Genomic DNA, 19,466 nt, shown 5'->3' with positions numbered 1-19,466 from the left:
AATTAGACGATTTGTTGATCGACAGATAATTAATCAGCAACTACTTTGAAACTCTAATGAACAATTTCAGTAATTTTTCTAACAAAAATGGTTCCAGCCTCTTAAATGTGAGGATTTAATGCTGTTGTTTTTATGTAATAGTTGACTAAATTAATTATTTGTGTGGGTCGGACAAAACAAGCAATTTCAAGATGTCACCCTGGGCTCTGAGAAATTTGGCATTTTTTTCCAAAATGCTTAATCGATCAAATGAAACCATTATGTAGATGAATCAATAATCAAAATAATAATTAGTTGCAGTCCTAGACTCCGCTTCTAAAAAGTTGACTTTACAATAAGCACCTACATGGAAACCAACAGATGTTTCAGTGGCAAAATCAGATATAAAGCAAGGGCTGCAGGCTAAAATCTATCCATCTCAGCATGTGTGAAATGAGCTGATGCCAAGAGATCTGATACTGTAGGTTGTTCATACTCCTGCACAGGCTGGAGTCTGAGGGTTAGTCAGTTTTTAAATATAGCATCAGTGCAATCAAAAGAAATAATGTTTGACGAAGTGTTCTGGTTGTTAAATAGGGTCTTATTACGGTAGTTACACAGTTGATATATGGGTAGTCTATATCCACGACGTTCCACTTCCGGGATTGCTCCGTTGCAGCCGGAAAATCCGCCGGATTTCACTCATTTATGCCGGATGTCCGTTACCTTGGGCTTCCTTTGTGTTGGCATTTTAAACTCTGGTGGATTTCTGAGGACTATGTTTAACTGCTCCTCAGATCTCTGCAGGGTAAATCCAGACAGCTAGCTAGACTATCTGTCCAATCTGAGTTTTCTGTTGCATAACTAAAACAACTTATAAACGTTAACATGTTCCACCAAAACAAGTTCCTTCCGAGCCTATTTTGCAGCGGCACCGCGGCTTTTCTCCGGTGCTTAGCACCGCCCAAGACGATTGTGATTGGTTTAAAGAAATGCCAATAAACCAGAGCACATTTTCCTCCAGCGCACTGTGGAGGAGGGTCTGGCAAAGCGAGACTAATATATGGGATACTGGAAAGTGACAAGTAGGCAAAAAATGACCTGTATTTGTATTACTTATATAGTTGGGTATCTTATTACTTGCATTTTTTAAATATACAGTATGTGGACCAGTGTATTGGTTGTTTTCTCCCACCCATACAAAAGAGAGAGTTGGTGCCTATGTGGCTTACTGCTCCTTAACAGATGGGCCACTTGATGTTGGTACTAAATTCTTGATCTTTACAAATTTGTCCTGTTCTCTTAAAGCATCCCGTCATGTACTATAACAATGTCTGACAAAATACTGCAGCATAACCAAGATGAAGGTAATGTGTGAGGGGATCAAAAACCCTGCACACTGTCCTATTTACATGCAATACAGTTAGTAACTTAGCTACAGTGCGTAGTTTCTGTCGCCCCCATGAGGAATTCTAAGTAATGACAAAAAAACTGTCGACCCGTCCACATGATACAAGCCTTCCGTGATGGCGCCCCCGCCCCACACAATTGCTAGTAGCCAAGGAGGACACGGAGGATTAAAAAAACATGATGGACTTTTCAGAAGAGGTAATTATCTTCACTCAAGTTTCTGTGCACGAAAGTCGCCGGACACCACAATCTTCTGAACATAATCATACTGAGAAATACAGAGAGAGTTGTGTGGAGCTGATAGTCTTAATTAGCTTTGTAGCAACTCATTTGGCAATGGCTTGAATGTAACGGACGTTCATTAATATCAAAAAGTTACGCACTAAAGCTTTAATTGTAAAAATGTTTCAGTCCTTTGACCTTTATCGGGTAAAACAGAATGAAAAAAGGAAGCATTCCACACAGACAGACAATCCCTCTTCAGTTGAGGCAAATTAGGGACATGGACTCCGTCCGTTACGGTGTATAATTTTTTCAGCTATAAAAAAGAAAAGAAAACAAAATTGAATGATTAATCAAGAAAATTACCAGAAGAATAATCACTAATAAAAATAATCATTGCACAGCCAGCAGCCACCATAGGTAGAAAAAGATACTTCAGAGCAGGCCTCCGCAGCAACTGTGTCTAAAACACGTTCATGCGTCTCATGCTCCATGTGAGACAGCAGCTTTGCAGTGTAGCTAATGGTATGATATTGTTATGCAACATATTCCAATTGCTGTTAGCAAACCAGAGTAAACACTGCAAAGGTCATTATTCAATTTATTTTGTGTTGATTTGTGGTCCCCTTTTCTAAACTTAAGCTAAGAGCAATACTGAGAGGAAGTTTCCTGACCTTCAAGTAAGAGAGCCATGTGCCTATTGCACAACAGATGACAGTAAGAGCTTATATTTTATCCCTTTTCCTTTGTGCTGACCGATATTGCCTATTTTTATCATTTTATTTCCTCGGTTTGCTAAATAAAAAAAAAATAATGTTTTGGTATTTATTTATTATACACAGACGCAGCAACGCACAGATGCAGCAGAAAGCATGCTTAAAGATTGGGATGATTGATTGATTAACATTTATCTGGATATTACTGTCAATTGCGCAATTGTTAAAGTAGTGATCAATTTTATTAGCACTACTCTTTGTTGGTACAGGTGTGTTTGACTCTAGACAGGTGAGTTTTAATTGCACGGTGGCCGCAAGGATATTGCTCCAGTCGTTTTACATCGACTGCTGAAAGCATAGGGTTCGCTTTGGACTGACGAAGAGCCTGGTTTAGCTCCATATTGGTGATGGTTATAAAATCAATAGCCAGATCCTGGCTTTTTAACTTTTCCAGCTCTTCAATTTCTTCTCAGTAATTTCAGTGTCTCCTTTATTTTGTATTTTCCTCCTCTATCCTGTCTATCTCTTTCCACCACTCATTCACCTTAGCCCACCCAGTAAATCAAAATTCACAACAAAATGTTAAACAATTTGTTTGGTGCAGTAATACTGATGTAATGAGGCCACAGCTTTGTGTTTATGGAGCATCAAAAATGCATTTTCACCAATCTGGCCAAGCTTCCTCTCACCATGATGACAGTCTTGGCAGAGCTGTGTCTGTAGCGCAGGCTGTGGTAAACTAGCAGGCCCAGAAAAGTGTAGAACACCAGGGTGGCCAGGTTACGGAGGTCTAGGAGTGACTCCACCAGAGGAATGGTGCCCATAGTCCAGTCGCAGCACAGCTCAGAGGGATTCAGCAAAAGCCATGCATTCACAGAAAGTAGGTAGTTGAAAGTCAGTTGTCGTGTGGGAGTGGGGCTGACTGCTGCCGGGTTATCAAATCTACAAAAGAAGACAGAATAAAAGTTAATCTGACCAATAGAACATTAGATACAGATACATTAGGTACAGCAGGAGTTAATAAAAAAAGTGTGTAGTATATAACTTATTTCACCAGTAAATTCCTGTTAAACGACAAAAATAACCAATGGATGGAAAAAGAGTATTTTACAATAACTTTGAATGCAGCACGAGGGACGTTCCCCTACAGTGAAATACAGACAAACCTTTACACCGTTTAGCTGTCAGCATTTTAACCGTGTTTACTCCAGCTCCAAGTGTAGGGTTTACTAGCGGGACATGCGGCGATGTTTAGGTTGCCTCCAACGTCCGTCCGTTTTCGGAGCATCAGAGAGAAGCGCGGGCATTTCAGTGGCACCTAAATAAGGCACGAAATCCGCATTGCAATTCGGTCTGGTAGATAACGGTCGTTAAGGCAACAGGGCCGTATTAGCACCAGGTCTCGGACCCCCCAAATAAAAACTCTTCGGATCTACACAATTCACGTGGATGACATTTTCCCATTCAAAACGGCGATTTTCACCAAAAAGCGACTAGTTTGCAGGTATGTTTTCTACATGTACCTGCTAACCAGTTTACGACCACTACAGCAGGCAGAGGCGGGGGAGAGAGAGATACCCGTTTGAGACTTGTTTGAATTATGACAAATGCTATATACTATGCTATATTAGATTTAGTTCATACTTTTTTTTGGTGTATTTGTTTTCTGATTGTAACACTATAAAGACCGTTGCCGTGCTTCCATCACTCCCTTACCCTCCTATAGTCCCTATGGCAACTTGGCAAGTGCGAATGCAAATGGAAAAAACGGTTTTGGGGGAGAGTAGTTAGTAGAACTGCTTAGAAGTGGACTTTTCCTATAACTACGTTCCTGTAACTACTTGGTCGGAAAGCGGCTAAGATTGGATCTGATTAGTGTGTGTGTGTGTGTGTGTGTGTGTGTGTGTGTGTGTGTGTGTGTGTGTGTGTGAGGAAAGGACAAGTCAGAATGTATAAACACCTCCCCACAAAGCACATTATGTTTTAACCTCAGGCATTGTTTCCCTTGAATCTCATTTGGAAGGAGATATGGGATTTGCACCTTTTCATAAGCCTTTAATGTGCATGCATTATCCATTCTCCTAGCCATTCAGAATGGCATTTTACCAAGACCGTGGCATAGTTTTTTTTTTATTACTTTATTGTAGTGCTTTTCTTAGTGTCAAGTGCAAAACGCATTACATTCTTTATCGTACTACTTTTTTTTCTCTCCCCTATTAACATTCAATAGAAATACCAAGGGGGAATACATCACACAAGACGGAAGAGAAAAAAAAGAGGGGGCAGCTACGCTGTGTGTGTGTGTGTGTGTGTGTGTGTGTGTGTGTGTGTGTGTGTGTGTGTGTGTGTGTGTGTGTGTGTGTGTGTGTGTGTGTGTGTGTGTGTGTGTGTGTGTGCCTGCATATCCATCTACAGTATGCACTTATTAGAAAGTTTAATTATTATTCTCTATGCTCTGGATACAATTTATTACATTTTTCTATTTGATTTCTGACTGTTAAGAGTAAGTTTGTTCTATTGTCTTGTACCATGCTTGAAGATCTGGGGATAAAGCCTAGTCACTTGCTTCAGTGCTGTTAAGCTGAGCATTTTAAATATGTATCTGTCCCTAGCATTGATATTGAGGTTTGTATTAATTCCCAAAAGATTTCCAAGTGTGAGCGGAACTGTAATGTCAAGTATATGTTTAATATCGCTCATTACCTTTTGCCAGAACACCTGAATTACTGAGCAAGTAAAAAATATGTGCGTCTGATTTGCTTTTCTCTCACCGCATCCTCTCCAGCAACTTGTTCCCGCTGTTGCGATGTTTGTTTTACCTATTTATCTGTCTGGAGTAATGAAAAGAGATCTAACAGAGAAATCTACTGTACTCCAGTAGATTTGAGATATTTTTACTTTACCATTTATTTTTGTGCCAACTTTTTACTTTACTTTAACACGAATATCGGTACTTTCTACTCCTTACATTTTACAAAATTGGCTCGTTACTCTAGTTTAAAATAATTTCAGTGGAGTTACCGTTATTTTTTTGCATCATCAATACCAAATTCAATCTAATTGGATGGGAATATACGTGGTTATAATGTGCTGCAAATTGTGCCAACCGAAACACCACAAACTGCTGGCTTTCAAGAATTCACCATCGAATTGAAAAACACAGGTAAACGCATCTTTTTGTTGTTATCAAAATCTATTTGTTGTTTGTTTCAGGAACTTTATTAAGTTTACGTTAATGGTCAGTTACATTTGTTCTCCTGCTAGCAATGGTTGGTAGCAATGGTTGGTGTGTAAGCAGCTTTAGGCTGCTTACACACCAACCATTGCTACCACCGACCGTTGACAGAAAAGCCAGTCGAGATGATCAGTCTCCCTGTGTTGGTCCAAAAAGTGCCACAGAACACACTAAAAAGACGAGATGAGACAAGACGTAATACATCTCTATAACAGCAGGCAGCGCTAATCTGTATCGTTGCCCAGGAAATGAAAAACGGCAGCTGATTGGACTGGTTTGTTTTCTCCGGAAATTCAAAGCCAGACTGTCATGGTGGCCGTTCAGAACATCTCATATTGTACTAAAATAGTTCACTGAAACATGTTTCTGAGAACATTTTAAGCGAGAAATAGGCCATGCAGTTGCTGAATCTGTCTTCATTTCAGCTCAACAAAGGTCAGTTTAAAAGATTTTCGTCAGATTTTGAGAGACTTTAGTCACCTCATTCCGCTCGCCATTTCCGGGTGAGTCCCAAGTGCCAGGTGTCAGGTCGGCACCTGGCAAGTCGGCCAAAATGAACGCCGACAGCCGGGACACACCGAACAGATTTGCGTCACGGACCTCGCCAGACTGTCTAACGGCCGATAATCGGCTAAGTGTGTCCCGGCTATTAGTTCTCTAGCATTTAGTTAAGTAACCCAAGTAATATTAAGGTTAGCGAGCATTCAGTTTATTTGAAATTAATCTAATACTAGCTGATACAATATCTGCATGTATAGCTTCATACAATTCAGTAACTTGATTTAGTGTAACAGTGCTGTAGTAATGTTAACGTTACTCAAGGCCGTTCTTGTTTTCGAGACCACTTAAGTTAACGTTACTTGGTCTTGTCTCAAATCAACTTTATTTTGGGCTAATGTTAACATTCATGTCTCAAACCTCTCAGACATAAAGTTAGAGGACTCATGTTTGAATTCTCACAGAATCACAATTGAATTCATATCTTCCTACTCAGTCCCAGTCTCTATCACAATAATCATATAATCAAATTTAGTTGTTGTTGACTCACTCATTGGTTAGGACTTCATGAAAGGGACAGAAATCCGGAGTGTGTGTGTTAGAGTAGTAGTTGACAGGTGACTCAGCCAATCACATTTCACTATTGTAGTGGGTGGGACAAAAACACATTGCCCTACTCCTTCCAAAAAGCCGCAGCGATTGACGCTCCCAGTAAGTCATTTTTAATTAAAAAAGTGAGTCTCCTCTTCTGAGGAACGAACAAGCGTTCCCTGGGTGAAAGTATTTTGTTTTTGCTGCAAAGTGAACTCCGCTCCCTGGCTTGGGACTATATGGTATTTAAAGGGGGGGATTTAATTATTGTGTGATCAAATTCCCTTTGCTTTTGTCACAAATAGCACCCTGTATTGTAGTGTGTGTCATATATATATATATATATATTTTTTTTTTCTTTCAAGTATGTAGGTACATACATACATACATACATACATACATACATACATACATACATACATACATACATACATACATACATACATACATACATACATACATACATACATACATACATACATACATACATACTAAATCACATCTATATTCTAAATCCATATGTCCATATCTAGGGATGCCCAGATTGATCAGCCACCGATCATTATTGGCCGAAATTCTGGAAAAATGTGCAACCGGAAAATTATTTCTATGTAGATTGATGCAGGTAACGTGGAACCAAAGTTTACAAGCATGCATTCTGCCTGGACACTTATATTGGCTGTACGCCGTTAGCAACACATACCCATAGACAGTAAAATGAATGGACAAAGCGATGCCGTAGATTTCCACGGAGACAAGTGAAGTCTATTAGAAGCACTTTTCCAGTGAGGGCTGAGCGTTACTGCGCAGCCTCAAACTGAGCTTGAAAACGTAGATGTGACGTGAGCAACCTGTCTGAATATTGGAGTCTTCTGGTAGCTGTGCCAAGAGAAATCTCAATCATTCCCAATCTTACAGAGACGGAGAGCGTAGGTATATGTAAGGAGATAACATAGGCACAGGCTAATTATTGCTAACTAACATGCAAGTTAACATTAGTAATTAAACTTTAACAGCTAATGTAAGTCGAAACTACCTGCGAGCTTCTCCTGACTATACGGTAATTTGTCTACTATGCGATGTATATCGTGTGGTTATGACAAACCAACAAACAAAAATGTCTGCTATGGAGCCATAACATGAGATACAAGGTAATGGAGCCTTTTAAACATTTTCGTGTTTCTTTAGAAATAAACAATGGACAAAGGGTCTTTAAAATGCTTTAGATGTAAAGTTATTTGCTGTCAAAGTGACGCCAAAATGAATGGCAGTCAATGGAATGCTAACGGCAGGTGATGGCTTGATAGCATCAAAATGGCTCCATAAGAGGTACGCTTTGTGGAGGCTCGCTTACCCCCTTGCACGTATCGAGGTTAGCACAACAGGTGGATTGTCGTGTTAGTCAGTCACACTATGTTGTAATGAACGGAAAACACAGGCAACGTGTTAACAACTGCATCACCCAGATGGGCTGACGTGCTACGGACTCTAAAACTTTCTGTCTTTCTGGCCAGTAACTGTTTTATTTTACTCTACACCAGTGTCAGATGGACAGACAACCAACTAATAAAAGCATAGTAAAAATGTAAATGTATATAGAAATATGTAACCCATCTGTTGAAGGCTCTGACAATGAAAACATCTGATTTAAGATTTAAAAAAAGACAGCGCTCAAAAATGTGAATGAAGACAGTGTTTATCCTGCAGTCACACTGAACATGTCTAAACAACTGCCAGTGACTTTTCCATATCCCTAACTCATAATCCGTCTCCCTTTGGCGTTTAATCCAGCCTGTATTTGATCTAAACTGCTCCGGTACAGCAGTAGTCCGAACTTGTTTCAGAAGATCACTTCTTTAGCAACTAATCACAACTGGAATCGTGGCAATCTAAACATGCAGTATTGTTATGGCTTGATCCCAGAAATTCTTTCAGACAATCTGGAGACATCTTTGGGATTACAGCTAAAGGATTAGCATATCTAGACAAATTGTCTGGAATTTTATCTTTGTTATCAAATGCCATCAGGTTACGTACCATTAGTTTGTTGTGGAATCCTGTACAGATAAAAAAAAAGTTTAGACAATTAAATATAACTATAAATATTTTTACAATTGTTCTTACTAAACTTACTTAGTTTAGTGCTAAAGTTACTTACTTTACTTACTCAAGTAAATTGGCTCAGCTTTTGACACTTGCAGTTTTAGGTAGGTAATTTAGTGTAAATAAAGCAGCAATTTAATCTTAGCAATAATTCATTACTTTAGTTTAATGATCCATGGTTTGGCCTGCACACTATTTTAACAAAGTTTGAATGAAAACAAACGGTCAGTGAATACATTTTTTTTTGTTTAACTAATCTTTTGAATAAAAACAGCAGCTTGTAAAATGCAGGTCCTCCTTATCTACATAAAACTAATAATGAAGAAAGGTTGACGAGTATGTCCTTGTAAGGATAAAGTGCCCCACACCACCACAGTTGGTCACAAACAACACACCCTCACGCAAAAGGATTTTAGACTTTTGGAGTAAGACAGTTTTAATCTTTAACATCATTTATAAAGCAGAATTTTAGACCTGACAGTTCATGGATTAATACATTTCATATTTAGTCTTGGTCTTTTAAACGTATTACCCTACAGTATAAGTATGCTTTGACAAATAATAATAATTCCCGTGAATAATTACTAGAATGCTATATGATACGATTAATTTAGGGCTGTGATTTGGGGTGGCAGTAGCTCGGTCCGTGGGGAGTTGGGTTGGGAACCAGAGGGTCGCTGGTTCAAGTCCGCGTACGGACCGAGGTACGGAGTGTGGACTGGTAGCTGATGAGAGATGCCAGTTCACCACACTGCCAAGGTGCCCTTGAACAACGCACCAAACCCCACCAACCGCTCAGGGTGCCTGTCCAGCAGTCACAGCTCACTCACTCTGACATCTCTCCATTTGTGCATGGAAAAGGACCTGAGCATGTGTGTGTATTTCAGGCCTGTGTGTAGTGTGTAATAAAAGAGTGTAAATTGTAATTTCCCCCCCAAGAATTGATAACAATCTCACAGTTACCTCCAACACCATAAATATCCCATTACAGCATAAATATCACATGCCAAATACATTTGTCATCAGCATGTGTTAGGGAGCCACATTATGTATGCTTCGATGCTCATAACTTATTAGAAAGCATTTGAGGAACATAAATATTAAAAAACACACTAGCTTTTCTCTATTTAAATTCACTGTCATGTACGAGGATTACAGGAAATAGTTTTAGTGGTTTTCAGGTCCTTTATTTAATAGGGGTGGTGAAATAATCATTGCATCGATGAATCGTGATGCAGACCTAGACGATTCTGCATAGAGGCAGTGACAGATTATAATCGATTATTGCCTACTGATGTTGCTGATTGATTTTCCGGTCGTTGCTTTTTTGGTTTTTGCCTTTTGTTTTGTTCAGACTCCGCTACATTCAAGAAGTGTCTTTTTTAAGAGTTCGTATATATCTGACTGCTTGAATTTGTTGATGAAAACCATGTGTAGCAATATATAATAATATTGAGGAGGTGACGCATCGTGATGCATCGGGATATCGAATCGATTTGAATCGTTGACAGGATAATCGTAATCGGATCGTGGGACAAGTGAAGATTCACACCCCTAGTATTTAACTAGGTAAAAGTCCCATTGAACTCTTCACAACTGATTGATTCTAACCTTTGAAATCAAGGAATTCGAGCTACACTCTAGGTACAATGCAAATGTACAGTATGTATAATTTATTTTAAATGCAGAACTTCATGCACTACAAAAAAACGTTGTAGGCCTGTAAATAACACCCATCAGCAGCAGGAAGTCAGAAGCCATGGGAAGATTTTCTACTTTAATCAAATAAGAAGGACATTATGTAAACTATTACATAATCTGAAATGAATAAAGAACCAGACTTGTATAATGTGTTTATATAATCCTGCAATCCATTTGCATTCAAATCATGACTGACTGTATTCCACTGCCCTTTACTGTTTACAAATGTCTTTTCCTTTTGTGCAGATAAGATACAGCAGCTGCAGAGCTAGACTTTTTAAATACTGGCCAAGATTTCACTACAAAACACTAAAAACAACGGTTTGTATCAATAACAATTACTGTGCAAAGTAAACTTTTAGTGTTTTTGATTTGTACAATGAATTCCTGATACACCAATGAAAAAACATTGTAGTCGACAATAGGGCAGTTTGAGCAGCCTTTTGTTACAGCTGATGAGATAATGCTGCCTACCTGGTGAAGACAGGAAGCTGAGACTGGATGACTTGGACCCTGATGATGACGAGCAGCAGGGTGCTGATGACAAGGACAATGAGCTTTAGCAGAGTTTGCAGGACAGCGTAGGGGAAACCATCTTTACCCTGAAATACTCGCCGCAGTGTGTCCAACAGCATGGGCAAGGTAAACTGAGAGAATAGCAAAAAGGAGAAACACAGGAAGGAAGAGTCAACTCAACATTATAGCGCAAGGGGTTCCTACACACTTTCAGAGTGATTTTGGCTTTTGATGTAAAACATTTAAAAGAGAAACTATTATGTTCTTCCGTATTTTCTGTCATATCTATAATGTTACACTGTCAGATTTTCATGTTAAACATGGCCAAAGCTTCAATTAATGAGGTAAACATATTTCAGATAAATCCCTGTGAGTAAAAACCTCAGATTTCCCAACTGTAATCGGAGGTAAAATGAGAAACTGTAATCTTGGCTGACAATGTCGGTAAATTCTCCCCAATTTCAGGTCACATTACTGCTGGAACATGTCCGGATGTGTAATATTTGGTTTAAAAGCCTTTATTGTTTTTTTTCACAGTACAAAGTCCTGCTGTATACTCTGTATACTCATATAGCCCCCTGACTGTACAGAGACAGCAACAACAGGAACGCTGACACGGAAAGCAGATTTGGCTTTTTCGGGGGCTTTAAAGAGACAGGTGGTCTTTTACGGAGGGTAAATACAGGTGCAGCAGCCATGGGCAGTATGACAAAAATAGTGTTTTTTGAATATTAATCGGTCTGATATACTACCTATACCTAATCTACCCTTAACTAAATCCAGATGGCAATAACTTATTAACACTCCCTTTCAATTTATGCTTAAAACGCCTCTAGTATAAAGCCAGCAATGCTTTGATGTAGCAGGTGTGTGACCAATAGGAACAAAGAGTGACCAAGTTTCGGAGCCTTACCCCTTGCGCAACAAACACTTCATGGACACAGCAGATGCCGACGACAGTGATTCCCTGCTCCTTACACAGTGTCGCTGCAGCCACCAACACAACTGTAAGCGCAATGGGAGCCCAAACTGAAAAACAAAAAAGGAATGTATACACAAATAACAGACAACCTATATACAACCTTTTACATTGGTTTGTCCATTTTAAACCAAGTGGGCAAATTCTTGGTACAGATTTTCTTGATCCAAATAATAAATAATACACCAACCCCTATTGCAATGCAGCCCTCCCACCGCTTTCCTTGACACAAGCCATTTATCCTTTCTTTAATGGAGTGACCGACCGATACCGTTTTTTCAAGGCTGATACAGATTATTAGTAGTTAATAAAACTGATAACAGGGCTTAAAGTGAAAAAAGAAAGAAGAAAATTTTAAATATTCCATATTTTAAAGCATCAATCTGATGCATTTTTTGCCAACAGTGTAATATTTCAATATGCACTCATCAAGTTAATTTGACTGGCAAAACAGTTAAAGTCTTTCTGACATTACACAATAATAAAAGTCATAATTTTTACTTCTTCCAACCATAATTAATTAAAAGTCAATGTGGATTTACATATTGCAATAATATAATCCTTCAATGAATCATTGTGAAAACTAAACTTTACTACTTTGGCCAGGTCATCATCAAAAAAGCAAATTAGTACATTCATGATTTTGTCCATGTTGACATTAGCTGCTTTATTTAGGCTACATTTATTAAAAACGTTGCATTGTTTATCTTTTCATATAGCTAGATGTCTAAACTCTGGGACAGGGCCGTTATGTTTAAATAACTGCCATGCTGACTCCAAACAGAAAGCTTTGTCAAGGCAGTTTGGGCTTCAGATAGCTTTTACAAATCATGTTCCGCTAATACCGCTATGAACGTGCACACACGTATTGTTTGTATCACGGTCGGTCAGTAAAGGAACAGTCGCAGTGGTAGCGGTCGTTGACGGTAACGTACTCGTATGACAGAGTGCACGGACCGAAGCTTTGTGACTAGCATCTAATGACTAGCCAGCACTTTGTTACCGCTGCTGCCGTCCAGTGTCTTCCTTGAACATGCGCTGCAGAAGCACCCGGCTCCCTTAGTTTGAGACACCAAGTGCTGAACAACTTCCCGTCTCCACTATATACTGTCTATGGTCTCCACCCTTTTCCTCTTGTCCTCTATTCATGCCGAGCGCCATTTATTTTTTAACTACTTTCTCAACTAAAGCTGCCTGTATCTACATGCTCCAAGTTTGATAAACTTTGCATCCATTTTTTTTTAGCCGCGTTACCACGGAGACCACACCGCACTCTCGCTTTTTGGCAAAGACCCGCCCTACTTTGCATCTGATTGGCTAGAACTATAGTTTCATTGGTAGGTGGAAGTTTGATGAACAAATCCCATGTGGACTTTTTTATTTATTTATTTTTCTAAAATATTCATGCCAGAAATCCGGCACCAGGCCCGATTACTTTCAACCCTATGTTAGTTAGAGCTGCGTTGCTCTTATATGATTGGTATGTGAAATCAATTGACTCAAAAATATTAAACCGCATGCAAGTTTTTTTTTTTTTTTTTTTTTTTTTTTTTTCTCCTCACGGCCGCACACTGGAGATCCGGCACGGTGCCGGAATACTTTAAGCCCTGTGATAACTAATATTTGGAATCGATTTGCATATACAGTGAAAATTAAAATCTTTAGGTCGAAATTAAGATTTTGGAATGTTACAAACTCCAACACAAAACTTCATTTAAATGCTTTAAGCAATTATTTAATAACTTTGAAACTTTCAACTTAATACACCTTAAAAGATAGTCAGATAGTGTTGGGGGCGGGACATTAAGTCAGACTCAATGGTGAGTGAAACCGAATCATGGGGACACACACAGAGGTGTAGCAGAGCCAAAGTAGCATTTTTTTTTTATTTTATTATTGGTTATCAGGCAAATAAAACGCTGATACAGATAATCTGCAAACTGCCTAAAAAACGGCCCGATAATCGATAATGTTCAGACAATCCTCTTCGACGCGATAAGTCAGGAAATATTACAGTCAAGCATTTGCACTTCATCAATCACTGGGAAAATATCACTTGCACTTTGCAAAACCACTGAAAAAAGCCAGGGCAAAAATAATGGATGCCAGGTGTTTGATCTTGTCAGCAGGGTGGGTGATGTTAATCATTACAGGGAAATGGAAGTTATATGGACATATTTTGCATGAGCCCAGCTAGGGCTGCACAATTAATCAAATTTTAAATCCCGATCACGATTTGGGCTTCCCACGATCAAATTTGCGTGATCGAGCGATATTTAAAATGCGTCATTCCGTTCATAGAACGCTCCTTATCAAAGTTTTTGCAAAGCCAATCTAGCGCTCCATAAATCACTGTCTGATCACGTGCCTCCATGAGCCAATCAGAGTTGTTCCCTGCACTGCGCAGCTTAGTTTCTAGATGTAGACAGTCAGAGGACAGAGTAACGTGAGGAAAATTCCACAACAGGTAGCAGGCGGTCATCATAAGCTGGTCACAAGGTTTACCAGTTTACCAGTAAACGCAACATTTTGTCCCATCTAGGGTTGGGCGGTATCCAAATTTTGATAGCCTCAAACCTCCTCCCTATTTTACCGCGGTATATGGTATTACCGTGACTAATTAAAAATTATGACGCAAGGCTCAGACGGCGTCACCAAACTGTTGGCTTGTGCACCGTTCAGAAACTGAATACTAATACTAAAAACAATAATATAACAACTTACAAAAAAACCTACTTTCTCCTCCACACTGACACGTGATGACAACCACACATAATTACATAAATTATATTTAATATTAAATCCTTGTCTCCTATATAAGTGCATTGCAATTTTTTTATGACGGCATTGAAACTGATACCGTTGCTATTTTTAAGACCCCGCGGTATACCGTATTACCGTCCAACCCTAGTCCCGTCGGTTTTGTTTTTCAGACAACAGCAGTGACCATAGTGCTACTTTGTGTCTTTTAGCTCATAGCTTTAGCAGCAGACTGTTGGACGTCCCGCTGTTAGAATCCTCTCCAGTGAAATACAGTCACACTACATCGTTTAGCTGTCAGCATTTTAGCCGTGTTTAATCCAGTTACTACTGTAGCTAACGGAAGGCTAACGTTCCCTGCTGCGTAATGTGTCATTAGTGTTTACTAGCGTGACATGCAGCGATGTTTATGTTGCCTCTAACGTGGGTTTTGGAGCATCAGAGCGCAACGCAGACATGTAAGTGGTAGTGTAATGAGCCACCGAAATCCGCGTTGCTATTTCGTCCGGTAGATACCGGGCACCACATGCGCCGTTAACGTGAACAGAAAACTGCGTTGCCTGTATCTTTCATGTGTGGAAAGCGGTCGCACAACAGCTGAAATGGCATACTCCTTCACAGTATCCTTCAATAAAGGAAGAGGAATGTAGCACAATATGGATGTATTAGCAGGAATGTATGTATTAGCAGGAATGTAGCACAATATGGATGTAAAAGCAGTTATAATTAGCCTATGTGACAATAAAATTTGTTTTGGTTCACATCAACAAATAATTGTGATCTCAATATTGATCAAAAATAATTGTGATTATCATTTTGGCCATAATCGTGCAGCCCTATCTACCATCTGAAATATCACATTTGTCTTGTATGCACTGTTGTATAACTCCCCCCCCCGCGATTCCCAGTGTTATTTATTCTATAATGACCAATTAAAGGAAACGTATGTCATAAACTTTAAAATATTCAACTCTGTGACTTAATGCGAACTGCCTGAATGAGAACAGCCTGAATTAATCAGTTTTGTTCTCATTAAGGAAGGAAGAACAGTTTCATCCTTCAGGTCTTTCAAGGATTTAGCCTTTGAACTAGGACACAGCTTAAAAGAGCTGCCATGTGCCTGAGGAAACAGTGTTGACAGACGGGCAGGCGATTCCAACACAACAACCTGCACAAATACAAGCCATGCCAAAGAATCAACAAAGGTTGAATCTAGACCGATTTGTCAGCATGGCTGATACTGTTGGCCAATTTTAGCTCATCACAGATATAATGGTAGATATTTTAAGTTTTTGTTAATTTAGTAACAGTATTGACATCACATTGTTTGTAACAGAGCACTGACAAGTTTATTCCAGGAAATGAAGTGAAAGAGAGAGACAATAATATTGTTTGGGAAATTGTTGGTTCTTTGTAAATTATAGGGTATGGTCTAGACCTACTCTATCTGCCAAGTGTCCTGAGATACAGTGGTGCTCATAAGTTTATGAACCCATGCTAAAGTTGACAAAAAAGAGGAATAAAAAAAATTATCTTTTGGAAATTGATCTTAATGCCTTAACTGAATCCATGAAATAACTGGCCTTTAAAAATAAAACCTTGCCTGCCTCTATGGGAATTTAACATAGGGGTGTGTATACTTATGCCCCCTGTATTTTAAAAAGGAAGAACATTTATTTATTTACGATATATTATTCATTCATAAAGAAAATTGGTGTCCTTAAAGGTTGGATTTTTCCTAATTTTTTTAATTAAGGCATTAAGATCAATTTCCACAAGATAATTTTTTTTATTCCTCTTTTTAGCTCAACTTTAGCATGGGTTCATAATCGTATGAGCACCACTGTAACTCTGGTTATGATTTGACACTATAAATGAAATTGAATTCAATATGCAACATAGGTCCCCTGCCACGGTTCATGATCGCCCACCCAATCCTAGACACCAGGATGCTGATTCGTTATCCTATTTTAAACTCTCACATACGTCATTAAGACATCCAGTATTGATTGGGCTGTAGTTAAAACTTAACAAGTTACTGCCACAACTTACTGTTGTGGTTTCTGTTGGTTTGTTAGAAATGTAAACAGAAGAATGAAACATAACTATGAAACATAACTAGTGAATCCAATTACAAGTTTAAAAGGCTTTCATGGTTATATAAGCAATTAGATAACACTTTACTTGAAGTTTTCTACATAAAAGTGACATGACACTGTCATGAACACATGACAATCACATGACACTGTCATGACACAGTCATGACACATGAACCCTAACCCTAACCATAACTTGTCATGACAAAAACCGAATGACACTTAGCGCTAGGTCATAAATGTTTATGACTTGTTTCTAATGTTTTATGACACGTTCATGACAGTGTCATGTCACTCTTATGTGGAAAACTTCAAGTGTAACCAGAAATTAAAAGGTTGCGATAGAGATTTGCCTCAGGGTGCAATTATAGAAAAAAAAATATACAGGTGCATTTAATGAAAACAAACCCCACCCTTTAACTATGTGACAGATTCCCGTCCATGAAGAACCAACAACAAATTACTAACCACAGACAAAACACAGCAAATGCAGGTGCAACTGCATTAGAAAATTAAGCAATGAACACTGTAACAATGTGAAGTAATTACAGTAGACTTCAAAAAACAATGCTATTAAATGACATAGGATATTCCATTTGAATTAATCTTGCTGCGAACATAAACTGTGGCCTTGAGCTTCTGAACACTGACAGTATTCCTGCAAGCCAGGTCTTGGATCCTATCCCAACCCTTTCTGTTGACACAAACCTAGTTCTCACGCCTCCCCCTCCCTCCCTCCCCCTCCCCCTCCCTCCCTCCCCCTCCCTCCCACACACACACCCACACACACACACAGACACACACACACACACACACACACACACACACACACACACACACACACACACACACACACACACACACACACACACACACACACACACACACACACACACACCTTACCAATGGAGTTGTCTGCACCGGTTGATTTCGTGTAGGCCAGGAAAGCAGCCAGGAGAAAGATTGAAGAGAGAAGTTCAGCTCTGCCAACCACACCTGTGACCTGATGATAAAAAGTGACATCCATCAGTAATGGGGCACGTCTGTACCGATTTGTTCATTTTAAAATCGGCAGTGTTGGTTACAATGACAGGGAACACATGAACACGCACAAACATGAACACATTTCACCGCAGGGTTCAATAACCACCAGAGATAAATCATATACACCTCAAGTGGAAAAAATAAATAAATTATAATATATATATATATATATATATATATATATATATATATATATATATATATATATATATATATATATATATATATCACACAGATCTAGTTCTAATCTCTTTGGGAACATTACACACGTGTCTACAACTGGTCGGTAACCCCTTCCATCCAGCTGTGAAAACAGGTCTATTCAGGCAAATCCTTTTTTAGCGGATGACAAGATCTTTGTAAAGCAGCCTCTCTGACATTAGCGTCCGTCATTTGTGTAAATGATGACTGCCCTCGTGTGGAAGAAATAACATTCTCACTTCCACCGTATCTAAAGGCATGAGTTCTTAAAGATAGACATATTTTAAAAACACATAAGGTCCCACAAAAGGTTCTAAAAAGCCCTTTACAAAAGAAGAGTCTGTTGTGATTTGTGTGTATCCCTTAAGAGCACACTAAGCATTACAACAGGGTTACAATTTTATAGATAGATGTAAACAATATAAATTTAAAACAAGGCTCATGCATTGTTGTCTGACTGACCAACTAATTGTCAATTAGTGGTGAAGGAAATAATCCACTAGCTGCCCCTCTAGCTGAAAACAACAATTACTAGTATATATCACTGTGGCCTTTGAATGGTTCGGCCTGTAAAAAAAACACTGCAAGAACAGGATCACAATACCTAGCTACACTTACTTTATCCGAGCCATTTTGCTACAAGGTTACTAAGAAAACATGCCACTATGCTACATTCACTGTTTTAGTTTGATTACACTGGTTGTGGTTAATAAACATAGCAAAGAATGGCATTATCTAAATAAATATAGAGCTACTTTATGCTATCGCCAAATAAGTTGATACTCTGATCGTAAGTAACAAGGAAATCTAAGGAACACGCAGTACTTCTGCTTACAAACAGCCAGCGTCAGTCAAAGCTAATTCAACAGAATGGTAGAAAGGCTGACCACAGTTTGGTTTGTTAATTTGGCTGATTTACTTAGACTACAAATCCCATTTTCTGTGTGTGTGTGTCTGTACATCGTTGGGGCACAGCTATTCATCGAGTGCTTTCCCATGAATGCCATTTTGGAGCCTTAATATACTGTTGTGGAGTACACTAAATAATCGGTATTTGAAGATACTTGGAGATACAAAAAACTGAAGTCTCCATTCAAAAAGACAGACACTGAGAAAGACATGGGGACACACAGGACTCTTTGTACGCACTTATCATGAAGGGACCTTCAGTGCTTGGAGCATAACTAAAAAACAAATGATCCGTTCAGAGAGAGATTCCAGACGGCGATAACATGAAGGGCATTTGCTGGACTAACTCTAAGGGCTCATTTGTGAGGCAAATTGTTTCCATTCAAGAAGTCTGAGAGACTGCATAGATTAGAAAACACCATGAGGAAGATTGGCGCAGTGGTGCACGCTGTGTAACAGTAGCACTCCGTCCCAAAAAGCAGAATGTTTTCTTTGTTTTTCTACTC

General features: G+C 39.0%; 1 protein-coding gene across 3 annotated transcripts in view; it reads right to left on the bottom strand.

The window, feature by feature from the left end:
- The window catches only part of tmtc3 (transmembrane O-mannosyltransferase targeting cadherins 3), a 36,676-nt gene that overhangs the window by 11,248 nt on the left and 5,962 nt on the right, over positions 1-19,466 (bottom strand). For 2 of the 3 annotated variants that reach the window (XM_028584927.1, XM_028584926.1), the window contains exons 4-7: positions 17,710-17,809; positions 11,885-12,000; positions 10,930-11,102; positions 3,017-3,269 (exon numbers count right to left, since the gene is read on the bottom strand). In XM_028584927.1, the coding sequence (XP_028440728.1) occupies positions 3,017-3,269; positions 10,930-11,102; positions 11,885-12,000; positions 17,710-17,809 (642 nt within the window). The remainder of the gene's footprint in view (positions 1-3,016; positions 3,270-10,929; positions 11,103-11,884; positions 12,001-17,709; positions 17,810-19,466) is intronic. The other variant, XM_028584928.1, reaches the window with a different exon arrangement.

The sequence above is a fragment of the Perca flavescens genome, chromosome 8 (assembly GCF_004354835.1).
Source record: "Perca flavescens isolate YP-PL-M2 chromosome 8, PFLA_1.0, whole genome shotgun sequence".
NCBI classification, from domain to species: domain Eukaryota; kingdom Metazoa; phylum Chordata; class Actinopteri; order Perciformes; family Percidae; genus Perca; species Perca flavescens.
This window is presented reverse-complemented; position numbering and strand designations above follow the sequence as displayed.